The following is a 16,644-nucleotide window of genomic DNA, read 5'->3' on the forward strand; positions in this document are numbered from 1 at the left end:
CATACCCTCCCCCCATATATATCCATACCCTCCCCCCATATATACCCATACCCTCCCCCCATATATACCCATAACTTTAACTCTTCCAATTCTCCCAATCAATTCCATACATTTTTATGATTTAATTCTCCCAATTATCCCAAATCAATTCCATGCATTTTTCAAGATTTAATTCTCCCAAATCAATTCCATAACATTTTTAAGATTTAACTCTTCAAATTCTCCCAATCAATTCCATACATTTTTCAAGATTTAATTCTCCCATTTTTCCCAAATCAATTCCATCAATTTTTAAGATTTAATTCTCCCAAATCAATTCCATACATTTTTAAGATTTAACTCTCCCAATTCTCCCAATCAATTCCATACATTTTTATGGTTTAATTCTCCCAATTCTCCCAATCAATTCCATACATTGTTCAAGATTTAATTCTCCCAATTCTCCCAAATCAATTCCATACAGTTTTCAAAATTTCTAAATCTGTTTAGCTTTCAGGGGGTTAATTTATTTGTTGTTTAATTTCTTAGAAAGGGAGTGTTCACGAAAAATGAAAGGGGGTATATGCTTCATGCGATAAAAAAGCACTTTTGATCGCTACTAATCTTACTTCTATCTGTTGCGTCTTTAAGGAGAAAATTGTTCATACAAATTCAGAAAGATGCAACATTCAATTCGGATCGTAAAAAATTTATTTAACTCTAAACAAATCATTCAGATATTGCAAACAATAGTCATCGATTATTTTTCGACACATTCGTAAATAGTTGATATTTCATAATATTTTGTATTTTTCATGATCTGAGAGTTACATTTTTTCCTGTTTCGAGGATTTTTGATAATGAAGACGACATTTTCATATTTTTCAGGAATGTTCGAAAATCCAGCGCCAGCGAAAATTAATTTTAAAAAACAAAGTAAAAAATAATATGAAATTTTAACTATATATGAATGCGTCGAAAAATAACCGATGACTATTGTTTGTAATATCTGAATGATCCGAGTTGAATGTTGAATCTTTCCGAATTTGTATGGGCGCTGCGTTCTTCGGTGTGGGTCGTTTTTAACAATTTTCTCCTTATAGACGCAACAGATAGAAGTAAGATTAGTAGCGATCAAAAGCGCTTTTTTATCGCATTAAGCCTATACCCCATTTCATTTTTCGCGAACACACTCTTTAAAGTGTTTTAAACATTAAGGAAAATTTTGGCAAAAATTGAAAATTCAAGCGATTTAAATAGTTTCAGAGATCGGAACTTTAGCGTGGATATTGTAAACCTTGAACCCTTGATCTCGATACCCAATGTAGACACTTTGGAATTTGAGGATAAATGCTTAATCCACCAATTCAAGTTATCCCTCTAGGGTATGACCACCACGGGATATCAAATTCGAATTAAATAAACGCAGATCTGCAGATATGGAGATCAAAAGTTCTGTCTAGGAATTGGCGCATTCCGGGTTTTTATGAGAACAAGACTCAATTCATTGAGCTCTATTTTCCACTAAAACCAACCAAGGTCGGTTTTATTTGGTATTGGGCCTAACTCCTTAAGTTGAGCCGAAAATCTTGCAGCTGTTAATCACGTGACACAAGCGTTCGTCAGAGTTGGGTCGAAGATTGGGTCTTAAAGTTAGGTTTAAGGAATTACGACTCGAGCCGAAGTTTTTAAATCGTGGGCTCTGAGCTGAAAACTTAAGAATGATGGATATCAAGATTAATGATTAAACTCCTGGTTTTACTAAACCCGAGATTATTTTAAAACGCATTCGATATCCAAGAAAGAAGTTTGAAATTCAACCAATCAGCGTGTCATGTCAAGATGTACTCTTTAGCTTTTGAAAAACTGGTTTTATTTCTGGTGTTGCTATCAATTGAACTAAACATCGATTGAACCAACGTTAGTTTTGGATTAATGTTTTTTAAGACTAACGTGTAAAACCACAGTGGTCCTAAAATGTAATAAATATGTTTTTTAATAAGTTCATATTAACATGGTAAAATTTATATTTGTTTAAATGCTCTAAAAGCCGGCTTGTGAACAGCTGATTTAAATTCAATCGGATATTAATCCAATCGATATAGCATTGTATCTGTAATTCTTATCAAACGTAACTTTTATACAGTATAGGGATATCCAAAAAAGAGGATTAAGAAGAAAACCAGAAGTGTGTCCATTGGATACTCAGATTAAGCGATCGTTATTAAGGATATCTCATTCTGAAGTTTTCAGCTCAGGACCCATACAAAATTGAACTTTTAAGTTTTCACCACCAAAATATAAATCTTAAATCTCAAATAAAATACCATTTATATAAATCTTATAATTTATTTTCAAATGTAACAATTCGGACAGAGAATTTTTAAATGAACAACTTTTATATTAACAATTAACAATTAACAAATTTGACAATAATTTTCAAAACATTTGATTTTTAAAATATCAAATTATAATATTACAAATTTTTAGCAAAAGTTTGATATAAAGCTATGAAAACAATAACAATGCTTTAACATGAATTTGATTTAAAAAATATAAAAGCACTGTAAATATACATAATAAGCTACATTGAGGTTTAATCAATATATTGTGAATAGATCACTGACAAATTAAAGTATTGAGATCAATGCTTAATCTCCTCTTTTTATTAATCCCAAGATTAATTTAAACTTTAGTATCCTAGAAAGTGTATAAAATTCAACCAATCAGAGTGTCTATTGCAGAATCCAAACATCCAATCAGATTGCAGAGAAATTAAAAATTTGTGCGCGCAATCAATGAGAGAATTATGATTGGTTGCAATCCAGCAGGAATATCAAAAAAGAACATTAACAATAAAATAAAAATTTCTACAGTGGATATTTAGATTAAGCGATAAGGATTAAAGGTATCTAATTCTAACGTTTTAGCTCAAAGCTGAACAATTTAAGTTTGTACATATTAAGATCAATGTTTGATTTCACCTTTTTATCAATTGCAAGATTAATTTAAACTTTTCTTTGTAAACAGAAAAGTGTATAAAATTAACCAATCAGGGTGGCGTATGCAAAATTCCGAACAACCGATCAGGAGCACGGAAATTTGAAACTGTGCGGGCCATTTAATGATAGAACTCTCATTGGTCAGAATCCGATAGGGATATCACGGGCAGTCGTAGCCCATTTGAATTTCCGAGCCGCGTCAACCTTTCTGGTCCCATTCTGTACTGTACATAGCTCTATGGACAGGACTAGCTGGTGCAACAAGGTTGACGTGGTCAGACTTTATGCTTCATATAGGTTGAATTTACTTTTACTTTGCGTGCTTTTTAAGAAGAAATCAATGTTTTCAGAACAGACTACAGAACATTACACCAAATTTACATAATCTTCTTTTATAGATATTAATATGAATTGTTAAATGTAAGATACAAAAATTATTCTTATATTGTTTTGAATATGTCTCTTTTTACATGTACTTTACATGTAAAATATTTACATTTGCAAATATATATATATTGTATGTATCTTTATCCACTTTGTCACTTTGTGAATACCACAATTGAAAAAAATCGATTTTTCACATTTATTATTCATACTTGATCCGACAAAGCTTTTAAGGGTACCGTTGTGAGTTGGGCATTGCCGTCTTTTCAGTTGATAGTCACGTGAAATTTCGCGTACAGTCCCTTTAACATCATTGTTTTGCAATGTCTTGTACAGTCCCTTTAACATCATTGGTTTGCAATGTCGTGTACAGTCCCTTTAACATAATTGTTTTGCAATGTCGCGTACAGTCCCGTTAACATCATTGTTTTACAATGTCGCGTACAGTCCCTTTAACATCAGTGTTTTGCAATGTCGTGTACAGTCCCTTTAACATCATTGTTTTGCAATGTCGTGTTTTTTGCTGTGTAAAAATTACACAATGCCAAAACCATGCTGGAGGGTTAAATATGGAGGGGTAGCAGTATAATTTCCGAGCCTCAGAATTAGTAAAAATGACTTCCGAGCCTCTCTTATTCTTGTTTATATCTTTCCTCTGTATTGCATGTCAGTTTTTTATCATTTAATCGAGAAGCTCCAGTATCGTTCTACAAATTATGCGACTAAAAAGCCATTTTGCGTGGCTCGTGGCGGCCAGGCAACCCCTCCTTCGGTTTGGTGGCGATGTCAGTTCATCAATATTTCTTGATGGGTAAGAGGCAGATTGAAGAACAGTTCAGGCAAAGGTTGAAGTATGTATAAAAAAGTACAATGTTGTACAGTAGTGTACATGTGTACACTACTGTACATACAACTGCAAATGTGCAAGTACAGTCATTAGCAAGGTATACAAGTACAGTTGCTTGCTACGTTACAATAGTTTACAAGTGTATATATTACTTTGCAACGGTAGTGTCCACTACCGTACACGTGTACACTCCTGTACATGTAAACACGTCTGTACATGTGTTCACCACTTTACGTTTGTACACTACTGTAAATTTGTACACTACCGTACATGTATCCTCTGATGTACAGGTTATCACTACTGTACATATCTTCTTTTATGTACATATGTTGACAGCTGTGAATATGATGAAGTGCCGTCAGTTTATTGCTCTGAGCTGGTGTCCCTGTAGCAGTTGCTACAAACAGGATATGTACGCATCTGTACGTAAATCAATCATGTTAACTTTGTAATTATTCAAGAGAGAGACCGGCCAGGTAACATATTTGAACTATCCCTTGAAATTAGGTCTACACAAGGATGTAATGCAAGGAAAGTTAATTGCGGTCGCGTATACTCTGCGTACACATTGAAACCAGTTCTCCTTGGGCGGAATTTGTAAACAAGAATAGATGCATCAGTGTACGTTTATTATCCGAGGAGGTTAAAAGCATTAAATTTTGATAATTTTGATAATTCACATAATAGTTTCCTATGACCTGAATATTTCATTGATTTTTTTTTATGTGAAAGATTGGATCCCATGTCAGGCTTTGACATCCGTTGTGTGTTTACATTACCGCCCAGAGACAGTAAACTGCTGTACAAAAGATGTGTACACTTCTGAAATAACTTTCCTTGCATTACATCCTTGGGTCTACACTCCCTGTAAAGGGACTAATTCAAATATTTGATATAAGCATGATTAATGATAATTACTCATCTAAATTTTTGTCAAATAAAGTAAATAAGTATTTTTAATATTTAAACTTTTTGTTTCTTTGCCACTCTCTTTATAAAATGTGAACAACCCCTTTTTTAAAAAATGTGCACAGTCCCTTTTTTACAAAATGTGCACAGTCCCTTTTTTATAAAATGTGCACAGTCCCTTTTTTATAAAATGTGCACAGTCCCTTTTTTACAAAATGTGCACAGTCCCTTTTTTATAAAATGTGCACAGTACCTTTTTTATAAAATGTGCACAGTCCCTTTTTTATAAAATGTGCACAGTCCCTTTTTTATAAAATGTGAACAGTCCCTTTTTTATCTGCAACTTTACCCCAGCACAACATGTTTATAATTCATGCAAATATTTTATTCAGTGAAAAGTTAATGAATAAACAATGAGGACAATTTAGCTAAAAACCTTGTTTAGCCAAAACAACTTAAAATACTATTTTTTTTTCTAGATATATCGCAATTTTTGAGGAGGCATCAAAAAGATAGTTTTGAATACATAAATTTTTAAAAGATTTGAATCAATATCTTTTGACAAAGCTATAATAACTATCTTGTTTTGCGATAAAATTTTAAATTCTTATAAATCAACCGCAAAGGTTCATAAAAACTTGCCTTAAAGGGAGTGACCAGCAATTTATGATAGTTGAACTGAGAATGTTTAATTGTGGAGAAATTTTTTAGGATTCATTTGAGTCAAATTAAAAGTTTTAATGTTGTATAATTACTGAGCTTGAGTGCAAAGTCGACGTTCAAAATCATCCATTTGGGAGGATACGTTTTGAGAATCGATTATTTTTAAATTAGTTCAACAACCATAAATTGCCGGTCACTCCCTTTAAACTCTACCTTTAAACCTTCTAATCCTTATATCTTTGCAATCTGAGCTGTGAGCTCTTGAATTGTAGGAATCGATATCAATGCTTTAACCTTTACACGGTATCCCGTGCAGAGTGGCGTCTTTGGAAAACTGACAGCCAATCAAACCCAAGGAATTTTTTTTATGAGATAAATTGCGGATATCCAAAATTAGGAAATCAAAAGTGTCCACCGTGGATATCCAGATCAAGCGAAAGAGATTATGGGTTTCCAGCACAAAAGATCCCAGCTCTGATAATAATTTAAACCTTGACAATCAAATGTATGTTTAGCACAATTTATAGTTTTAAATAATCAGAAGTTGCAAATAATTAAAAGGTTTGTGTTTTTGAGACAAGTGTTACTTTTAAGATAATTTAAATTAACTCTAAGATTTTATTTGAGTTGAAATACAGTGAGACTCATTCAATTGTGGAAGAGGAAGATATTTAAGTATATTTAAGGAAGAAGACATTTAAGTATATTTAAGTCCTCTTGTGTGTATGTAATATTGTTATAAAGCAAATATTTTTACCAGTAGCTTAATTGAAATTAAACATATTAAGTGAACTGGGTCAGAAAGAACTCTGAACTGAACTGTACTGTACTGTACTGTACTGTACTTTACTGTACTGTACTGTACTGTAGTACTGTACTGTACTGTACTGTACTGTACTGTACTGTACTGTACTGTACTGTACTGTACTGTACTGTACTGTACTGTACTGTACTGTACTGTACTATACTATACGGGTTCCACTGTATAGTTATTAGTAACTATAGTGTCAGACATTTGATCTCCGCCGTTTTTCAACAAAATTTTCAGAAGTTTCACAAATTTCAAAACAGTTTATTCTAAACTTTGAACTCTGAAAGAAGATATTTGCCTGCGCTAACCATAACTCGTTCGTTTGGTTCGTTTTTTACTTTAGTTAATCTTTTAGAAAAAAAGTTCAGAAATTTGTAAAACTTCTTTTGTGGAATCTTTTAAAAGTTTTAAAAAACGATTGAAATAAATGGCTAACACTGATATTAACCCCTCCCTTCGTTTAAAAATTGCGACCCCGTCCTTTAACTTGATATTGTTTTGTACATGATAGATTTCCTGGATAAATTTGACCGGAGATACCGGGATATTCAGGGAGGAACGAGGAGAGGGAGAACCTTCAAATAAATCAAATAGATTCTAATAATTACAATGTAGTCAAACTCAAATAGATTCTAGTAATAGATGGCAACGTAGAATTTGTACACTCTCAGTACAGTTGCATTCTTACGTCACAAGTGTCAATTCAGTTTTTGTGTCCAACAAAATTATTGATAATAGTGATAATTTTAGAATAAAGTGTTTATCTTACAGTAAAATAAATGCAATTTTATGTGTTCTTTAGTTTATGTTTTTACACTTTACAACTTTACAACTTTACAACTGATGTGAGAAAATTTCATTTTCCTTGTTATATTTGACACTTGTGACGTCGTGTTAAATTAGCATTTCTCTGTTACCACCTATTGTACTTAATAATCTATTTGAAATAAAGTATTTATCAGATTCCTTGATTACTTTGGCCACAATTTTTAGTTACATGAAAGTTATTAAACCATAGCAATTAAAAGATTTGTTAAGATTTCCATTTATGAAATAAAATGAAAATAAAAAATGTTTAAATAAATTTTGAATGAATAGAATGAAACCAAAGATAATAGAATCTAAGAATGACATCAGAGATTCTAACTCTAAGAATGACACCAAAGATACTAAATTCAAGAATGACGCCAAAGATACTAAAATATAAGAATGATACCAAAGACTCTAAATCTAAGAATGACACCAAAGACTCTATATCTAAGAATGACACCAAAGGCTCTATATCTAAGAATGACACCGAAAAATATTAAAATTTAAGAACGATCCAAAGATTCTAAATCTAAGAGTGCCAGCAATGACCATTATTACAAGACTGCTACTGCTACCTGATCCAGTAATTAAACTGGCTAGACTAGACTGACTGATATTACTTGACCGTCTTCTTCCATCGCTGATTCAAAAATAAACAATTGACTTCAATTATCTTTAGATTTGGCTTCTGCGCAAATAGAGTAAAATGCCCCACTATTATGCTTAAGTTTGGTCGTCTTTATGTAAATTCATATTTTTGAATATAAAACGACTTGTTCAAATATCTTTTTTTGATTTTTCAACAAAATCTTAGAAAATTCTCTTCAAATTATTTAGTTTATTTGTTTATTTCCTGTTGTTAAATGCTAGAGCATGTCCTGGTAAAACCCGACGTCTGTGCATACACCTAGATAAGAGAATATTAGTTTATTTATCTATATATTTGGCAAAACAAGAGGCCAAATTTAAAGAATTTGAGCCGCGGCTTAAATTTAAGCCGCAGCTCAAATATGGTTGGTTCCACTTAAAATTGTATTAAATTTTTCAAGATTTAGGCCAGCGCTCAATTTAAACCGGTTTTTTGGGGATTTGAGACGCGGCTTAAATTCATTAAATTCGGACAAGGGGCTCTTTATTCTTACCCCCCCTCCCTTTTACCCCTTTCCGCCTATGGTAACCTGCAGAATGCGTAAGTTATGTGGAAGAAAATCTACACTTATATATTTGGCCGCTAGATGACTCTGTTCCAGGATGGAAAGTCATCCTACTTCATTATCTGAACCGCTAGTTTTCCATTATTATAACCTCCTTTGGAGCCATAAGAGGTGAACATATCAAACTCTGATTTTTTAAACCTTATTTCATTTAAAACGTTGATCTTTTAGATTTTCAAAAAAATTGATTGCCTGATGGATAACTGCGCATATGACTAGGTATATCAAAACCAAAGAGAATAGAATATATATTAGAGGGGAAGAGATTCTCTCGGTATGAATTTTTTCAGTTCCTTTCAGCCTGAAAGGGAGTTCAAAGTTTACAAATTATGTAAATGTTCAGAAATTATATTCAGTAGAGTACATTAATACAGTATGTCCACTAGACTATCCATTTCAATTTCGAATTTTTTAAAGCTGTTAAATAAACTTTATAATGAATAAAAACATCATTTGATTTATAGTTATAATGAAAAATCATCCTTTGTAAAGTGAAATGCATAGAGTCTATGTGAAATGATCATTGGTCAATTATAAACCAGCCTATTTCTATAAAATAATATTCCAGGGCCCAAAAGGTTATATAGCATAAATATGTGAGGTATACCTGCAGTATGGAAACAGTACAATAAAATGGCCGTTTTACACTTTTTTCTAGTAAATTCCCCTCTAATTAATATTCTATTCTCTTTGATCAAAACCCACTGGTTGTGAATATTTGAAGACGACCTCTAATCACATTATTGGAAATGTAAAAAGTTGTTTATTACATATGAGTTAATTTAAATTCTTTCAAAACTGAGTTAATCAATTTATAGATTTAAATTTTTACCTTTCACAAAACAACCGTCCACAAGAAGTACAGTTCTTGACAGGAACAGAGTAGGAAATCTAAAATTTTGCACAATTTTTAACAACAAATTTACAGTCATAATTGTGGCAAATATTTATTTGTAATACCTTAATACCACAGGAGCAGTCACTACATTCTCTCCTTGTTTCCCAGAAAATCGCTACAGATGAGATCTCCTAAAAATTTTAGGATTTAAAGGGACACACCACAAATTTAAAAAAGGTAATTAGGACACGGTCAAATTTATTGTTATTATTTTCATTTTGATCATATGATTCTTCTACACATGTATTTAATTTCATATGATTCTTCTACACATGTATTTAATTTCATATGATTCTTCTACACATGTATTTAATTTGTTTGTCTGTTGGGTTGTATTCAATAAACGTTAAAATGACTGAATCGATCGGGCCTACATTTTTATTGGAGACTCTCCTGACTCAATGAAAGGTTAATGCTCGGTCTAAATTTAAAAATATTGCCTACACGGGCAGCGGTAGTACATTTGAATTTCCGAGCTGGGTCAACTTTTCCGGTCCCAGTTTGTACTGTACCGCACGGACATTGGTTTAATAAAGCAGACAATCAACAGGACTAGCTGGTGCAACATGGTTGACGCGGTCAGACTTTATGCTTAATTTACGTTGAATTTACTTTTACTAAAGGGGCAGAGGTGCGTGCCATGTATGAAACATTGTGTACAGACGTTTCTGAAGTTTATAGCTTTGTATTTCTTTAAAAATTTGATTCAACTTTTGTATTGAATCAAGGAAACATAGATTGTATAGTTTATTTATTCATTTATCTATATATATACATATATATATATATATATATTGATAGATATATGAAGTAGTAATCTCTGTTTGTCAGTCTGTTTGTTTGTTATGTATGTCCGATCATAATTCAAGAACCCCATGACCGATTTGCCTCAAATTTAATTGGAAATTCGATAGAACCACTGAAAGTTAAGTTGTAATTATAGATATTTATCTATATCAACATATATCTAGGCAAAGCTGGGTTCCCAAGCTAGTAATATGGATGTAAATAAATCCATAAAAGTTCAAACATCATTCGGTGTAAATAAATATATTGTTCTGTCACTAAATAACAAGATGTCTCAAATTACAAGGTTTATATTTTGAATAACAAAGCATTTTTGTAAGAAAATATTATTCATGTTTTATAACTTTGCAAGATTGCAATTTGCTAAGTAAAAACATAAATATTTGGGTTTTCTTCAATTTTCAGTATTTTTAGAAATAACTTGACCTACCCATTCTATCTGTTCTACTTTGTCCTACTCGTCCTTTCCGTCCTATCCCATCTTACCCGTCCTACCCATCTTACCCGTTCTACTCGTTCTACCCGTCCTACCCGTCCTACCCGTCCTACGTGTCACACTCGTCCAGTCCTACCCGTCCTACTCGTCCTACCTTTCCTACCCGTCCTACCCGTCCTACCCGTGCTGTCCCATCCTAACTGTCCTACATATCCTACATGTCCTAAACGTCCTACATGTCTTACATATCCTTACCGTCCTACTTGTCCTATCCGTCCTACCGGTCCTACTCGTCCTACCCGTCCGCTTGTTCTGCCCATCCTACTCGCCCTACCCGTCCACTGGTTCTGCTCATCCTACTTTTCCTACCCGTGCTGTCCCATCCTAACCGTCCTACCTGTATTATGTTTCCTAACCGTACTACTTTTCCTATCCATCTTACCCGTCCTACCCCTGCCACCCGTCCTTCCCGTCCCTATACCTGCTGTATTTGGTCCAAGGTTAAGGGAATCTCTGATGGAGAAGAGAGAGGTTCAAACGATCTAAACATATTAGTTTTAATATTCTTTATAATATACAGGGTTACCTACAAAGGATTGAAACCTCAAAGACGACTGTTTTTATCTTTGAAAAAAATCATTTAGCATATTATTTGAAGGATAAAAGAACAAATATAACTTTCATATCATTATATGTTATAAGTTTTCGGTCGTCATTAAAGACTCATTCTTTTTGGGTATCACTGAGTATTGGAAAATTATTGAAAATGATTTTGAGACAGAAAAAGAATCAGAAATACTTGATCATATCTTTCAGAGGATGGGGGGTGGGGGATAAAATCTATAATTTCCAGGGAGTTTTCAGGTCTTAAGGCCCTTCTGGAGAGGAATAAATTCAAGCCCCCCCCCCCTTGAAAAAATCCTGAGTACGCCTTTAAGTCACCAGAGGCTGTTCGGGTTCACAAACTGGAGTTTTCAAATTTCTAATTTTTTATCCCAATGAAGTTCCAGAAAGCACAAAAATTTGTAAGTAGTGTTTAAAATGTTTTATTTATTAGTAAATATATTATCATCATTATTATTAATTAAAAACCTTTTTCTATGCAGAGAATATACCACAGGAGATCCTACACTTAGAGTTAAATATGGTGAACAGTCTTCTAGATCTCCAAGCAGATTAAACAGCTCTAAATTATAATTATTATTAATATAATTATTATTATTCTTATTATTATTATTATTATTATTATTATTATTATTATTATTATTATTATTATTATTATCAAACTATTATTATTATTTTTAATATTATCATTATCATTATCATTATCATTATCATTATCATTATCATTATCATTATCATTATCATTATCATTATCATTATCATTATCATTATCATTATCATTATCATTATCATTATCATTATCATTATCATTATCATTATCATTATCATTATCATTATCATTATCATTATCATTATCATTATCATTATCATTATCATTATCATTATCATTATCATTATCATTATCATTATCATTATCATTATCATTATCATTATCATTATCATTATCATTATCATTATCATTATCATTATCATTATCATTATCATTATCATTATCATTATCATTATCATTATCATTATCATTATCATTATCATTATCATTATCATTATCATTATCATTATCATTATCATTATCATTATCATTATCATTATCATTATCATTATCATTATCATTATCATTATCATTATCATTATCATTATCATTATCATTATCATTATCATTATCATTATCATTANTTATTATTATTATTAGTATTATTATTATTATTATCATTATTATTATTATTATTATTATTATTATTACGTTTCATGTTCGTTGGGCGATTTAAAAGCAAAACTTGAGCCTAACCGTCGTCTTTTAAGAGATTTTTAAATTATTTTATTTATAGTTATATGGGTTTTTATGTATTTGATACGTTTTTCCTTCCTTGTTCTCCATGAACGTTGAGAAAGACATTCGAAAAACTGTAACTAGGTACAAAGCGACCTAAACTTGCAACTATACATCTATTTATTAAAGATGTAATCTTTTCATTAGGCTTTCTGTTTGTTTGTTCGGATGAACCCCAAACCGATTTGCCTCAAATTTAGATTGGGGAACTCAGGGAAACCAGGGATATGTTCTCAGTCTGGTCCAATAATTCTAAGTTGAGTGGGTTGATTTTTGTAGAAAAAAAACTTGGTTTCCAGGCAAAGTTGGGTTTCTGCGCGCGCGCTAGTATCCAGATATAAAGATGTCATCTAGCTCCGTTTGTTTATTTGGACGTCCGATTGTAACTCATGAACCCCTTAACCCATTTGCATCAAATTTTGTTGGAGAGCTCAGTAATACTTCAATGTTATTTTGGCCTAACTGACATATTAAATGATTGGAAAAGGAACAAAGTAAAAGTTGAAGGATATTATGTATTTTGAGGAAAAATTGAGATATACAGTCGTTTCTGAAGTCTCATCCTTTGTAGGTAAACCTGAATTTCAAGAGCCCAAAACTTAAGACAGGGCAAGGTTCTAATGCAAGGAAAGTTAATTGCGTTCGCAATACTCTGCGTACATATTGAAACCAGTTCTCTAGATGCATCAGTGTTCGTTTAGTCTTCGAGAAGGTTGAAATCATTTAATTTTGAAAGGCCTTAAAGTGTAAAAACAAGAAACAAGAAGCAAGAAGGAAAAAAGAATTGAACAGAAAAAAGTGGAAGGGAAATCTCTTGACAGTAGAGATGGGGCTTAAAAAAGATAAACAAGAAAGAAGAAGAAAACTTTGAACAGGAAAAATTAGAAGGGGATTTGAGCTTTACACCATCTAATTTTTTTCACCGATAGCGAACAAAGACAAATACACAGGATGGCAGACATCCCATACCCCCTCTTTGTCCTCCTACTTGAGATAAAAAACTGGAAAATGTGTAAAACGCCTCCTTCACCCCTCTCCCCCCCCCTCCCCCCCATCAAGAAAATGTCATTGAAAGTGTGTTATACCTAGGAGCTGACACAGTAACCCAACTTAAGCCAAATTTAAAAACAAACAAGGGAGAGAGTAACCTTGCCACTCTCAANATAGTACATTTACAGCGGTTACACTTGTACAATAGTACATTTACAGCGGTTACACTTGTACAATAGTACATTTACAGCAAGAAAAAATTAAATAAAAACATTTAGCATTCAAACATAAATAATAAACATAAAAAATAACAACAAAAATGTGTAAAAATGCGCAAAGTGCTCTAAATAAATATATTTCAGAATAATAACTATCACAAAATATCACAAGCACACTTAAACATAGAAGAAATTAGACGGATTAAAAATGCATTTTAAGGTAATCTTACTTAATATAATTTTATTAGTTTTAAGTAAAAAGTAATTTAAAGGGACTGTAAGCGTAATTTTAAGTGAACATCTGTGCAAAGATAGCAATGCACGATTTACAACAGTACCCTTAAAAGCTTTGTCTGATCAAGTATGAATTAAATATGAAGGTTTAATTTCTTTAAACTGTTAATTTTCAATTGCGCTTTTTCTGCTAAAGTGACTTGCGCACTTCTTGTTTTTAAGAAGCAAAGCAGAAATTCACACCAATAAACACCTTTCAGGAGAACCGGTGTAAATCGGGCATTGTCATCATTGCATGGATCCACTTGAAATTACGCTTACAGCCCCCTTCAAGTATTGTAAAAGAAGCCAGAAACTTTTTACATCATCAACTTTTTATGAGTCTTTTTAGAAAGCTTAAACTTGTAAATAAAATAACATTTAGATAACTAATACAATTATGTACAATTCCAACACTCACAATGTACAGTGTACAGTGTACGTGAATGGCACAGAACTGTACAGAATGTACATTGTAAAAAAGTTGAGTTGAAAGGGAAGGACGGCCAAGAGTTATGCTTAATGTATTCAGACAGAATAAATGCTTCTGATCTAAGCAAATGGAATATGTTTTGTAAAAGTAGACGGACTTTATTTAGTCTACGTAGGCAGACATTATCTGGTCTACGTAGGCGAACTTAATCTGGTCTAAATACGGACTTTATTTAGTCTACGTAGGCGAACTTAATCTGGTCTAAATACGGACTTTATTTTGTCTACGTAGACGGACTTTAAATGGTCTAAGAAGAAAGACTTTATTTGGTTTAAGTAGACGGACTATAAATTGAGTACGTACGCACTTTATTTGGTCTACGTAGACGGACTTTCTCTTGTTTACGTAGACCGACTTTATTTAGTCTATGCAGACGGACTTTACCTGGTCTACGTAGACAGACTTTTGAATGGTCTAAGTAGACCGATTTTATTTAATCTATGTAGACGGACTTTATCTGGTCTACGTAGACGGACTTTATCTGACCTAAATAGACGAAATTTATCTGGTCTACGTAGACAGACTTTATCTGGTCTACGTAGACAGACTTTATCTGGTCTACGTAGACGGACTTTAACTTGTCTAAGTAGACGGACTTCAATTGGTCTATGAAGACGGACTTTAAATGGTCTACATAGAAGGAATTGATCTGGAATACGTAGACGGAATTTATCTGGTCAACATAATCTGGTAGATTTTAATGCGTTTTTAATTTATGGAATCAAATTAAAGGACACACTTGGCAAGCATGAATTCTTAAAAAATATTTCCAAAATGGCGGCCACTCCCTCAAAACACTAATTGCTTAACTTATCAAATAAAAAAATAGGGGATCGGTATGCTGGCTGTTTTGTACACTTTAAGTACGTAACTTGTACACTGTACACTGCAAGAATGAATAATTGTTACGAAAACATCTAATTTTTAAAATCCTGTAGAACCTTGCAAATTTATCTTCTAGTTTTTAAAGCATGCAAAAAAATTATAAAATAGGTGAAAAATAAATATCAAGTTATTAACATAAAAAACTTCGTTAAATTTGAGTAAATTTTTAATCATCATTTGTAAACATGGATATTAAAGATTACATCCCCCCGGAGACAACAAAAATGTAAATTGAACATTAAAAAGGAAGGGGAAATATTTTTTTCAGAAAATACACACCCCTGTATCTAAATCAGGTTCATGCGGAAAGCAATTTTAGCGGGATAAGTGATGAGTGGTGAAAAGGTGACAGGATTTTAAATAATAATACAAATAATAATAATAATAGTTTTATCACATCTTACTAGATTGACATTTCTCAACCAGGGCAGTCTTCAGATCAACAAACCTTAACAGTTTTATAAGTCTTAAAATAGTTTTATTCCTGATTGACATCGGTTCCATAAAAGTTTAGTCTGATCAAGCATAAGTTAACCATCAATACTTATCAATTTAAAAACTGATTGTGTTCAATTGTGGTAACAAAATTGACTTGGATCAGGAATTATAAAAATTACTCACTTTTAAACCGAGAAAAAAGCCAATATCTTCTACATTATTGATCAGATTCAAGGGTATCGTTATGAATCTGGCTTTGCTATCTTTGCATGAAGGGTCACTTGAAATTACTCTTACAGTCCCTTTAAGGATCAAGTTTGAATGTTTCAGTATTGAATGCTTGAATGTTTGAATGTTTGAATGTTTGAATGTTTGAATGTTTGAATGTTTGAATGTTTAAATGTTTGAATGTTTAAATGTTTGAATGTTTGAATGTTTCTTTGTTTCAATGTTTCCATGTTTCCATGTTTCCATGTTTCCATGTTTTAATGTTTTGATGCTTCAATGTTTCAATGTTTCAATGTTTCAATATTTCAATGTTTCAATATTTCAATGTTTCAATGTTTCAATGTTTCAATGTTTCAATGTTTCAATGTTTCAATTTTTCAATATTTTTTGTTCCATGTTTGAATGTTT

At 32.1% G+C, this 16,644-nt stretch overlaps 1 protein-coding gene across 1 annotated transcript in view; it reads right to left on the reverse strand.

Annotated features, from left to right (window-relative positions):
- Positions 1 to 4,534: 4,534 nt before the first annotated feature.
- Positions 4,535 to 16,644, reverse strand: part of LOC111718125 (myotubularin-related protein 6) — a 29,205-nt gene continuing 17,095 nt past the window's right edge. Inside the window, exons 24-32 of the mRNA XM_023493633.1 lie at positions 15,968 to 16,018; positions 11,853 to 11,951; positions 11,242 to 11,302; positions 9,580 to 9,648; positions 9,452 to 9,510; positions 8,259 to 8,312; positions 7,981 to 8,045; positions 7,112 to 7,170; positions 4,535 to 4,632 (exon numbers count right to left, since the gene is read on the reverse strand). Of these exons, the coding sequence (XP_023349401.1) occupies positions 4,576 to 4,632; positions 7,112 to 7,170; positions 7,981 to 8,045; positions 8,259 to 8,312; positions 9,452 to 9,510; positions 9,580 to 9,648; positions 11,242 to 11,302; positions 11,853 to 11,951; positions 15,968 to 16,018 (574 nt within the window). The 3' untranslated portion in view covers positions 4,535 to 4,575. The remainder of the gene's footprint in view (positions 4,633 to 7,111; positions 7,171 to 7,980; positions 8,046 to 8,258; positions 8,313 to 9,451; positions 9,511 to 9,579; positions 9,649 to 11,241; positions 11,303 to 11,852; positions 11,952 to 15,967; positions 16,019 to 16,644) is intronic.

The sequence above is a fragment of the Eurytemora carolleeae genome, unplaced genomic scaffold (genome assembly GCF_000591075.1).
Source record: "Eurytemora carolleeae unplaced genomic scaffold, Eaff_2.0 scaffold1232, whole genome shotgun sequence".
Taxonomy (NCBI): domain Eukaryota; kingdom Metazoa; phylum Arthropoda; class Copepoda; order Calanoida; family Temoridae; genus Eurytemora; species Eurytemora carolleeae.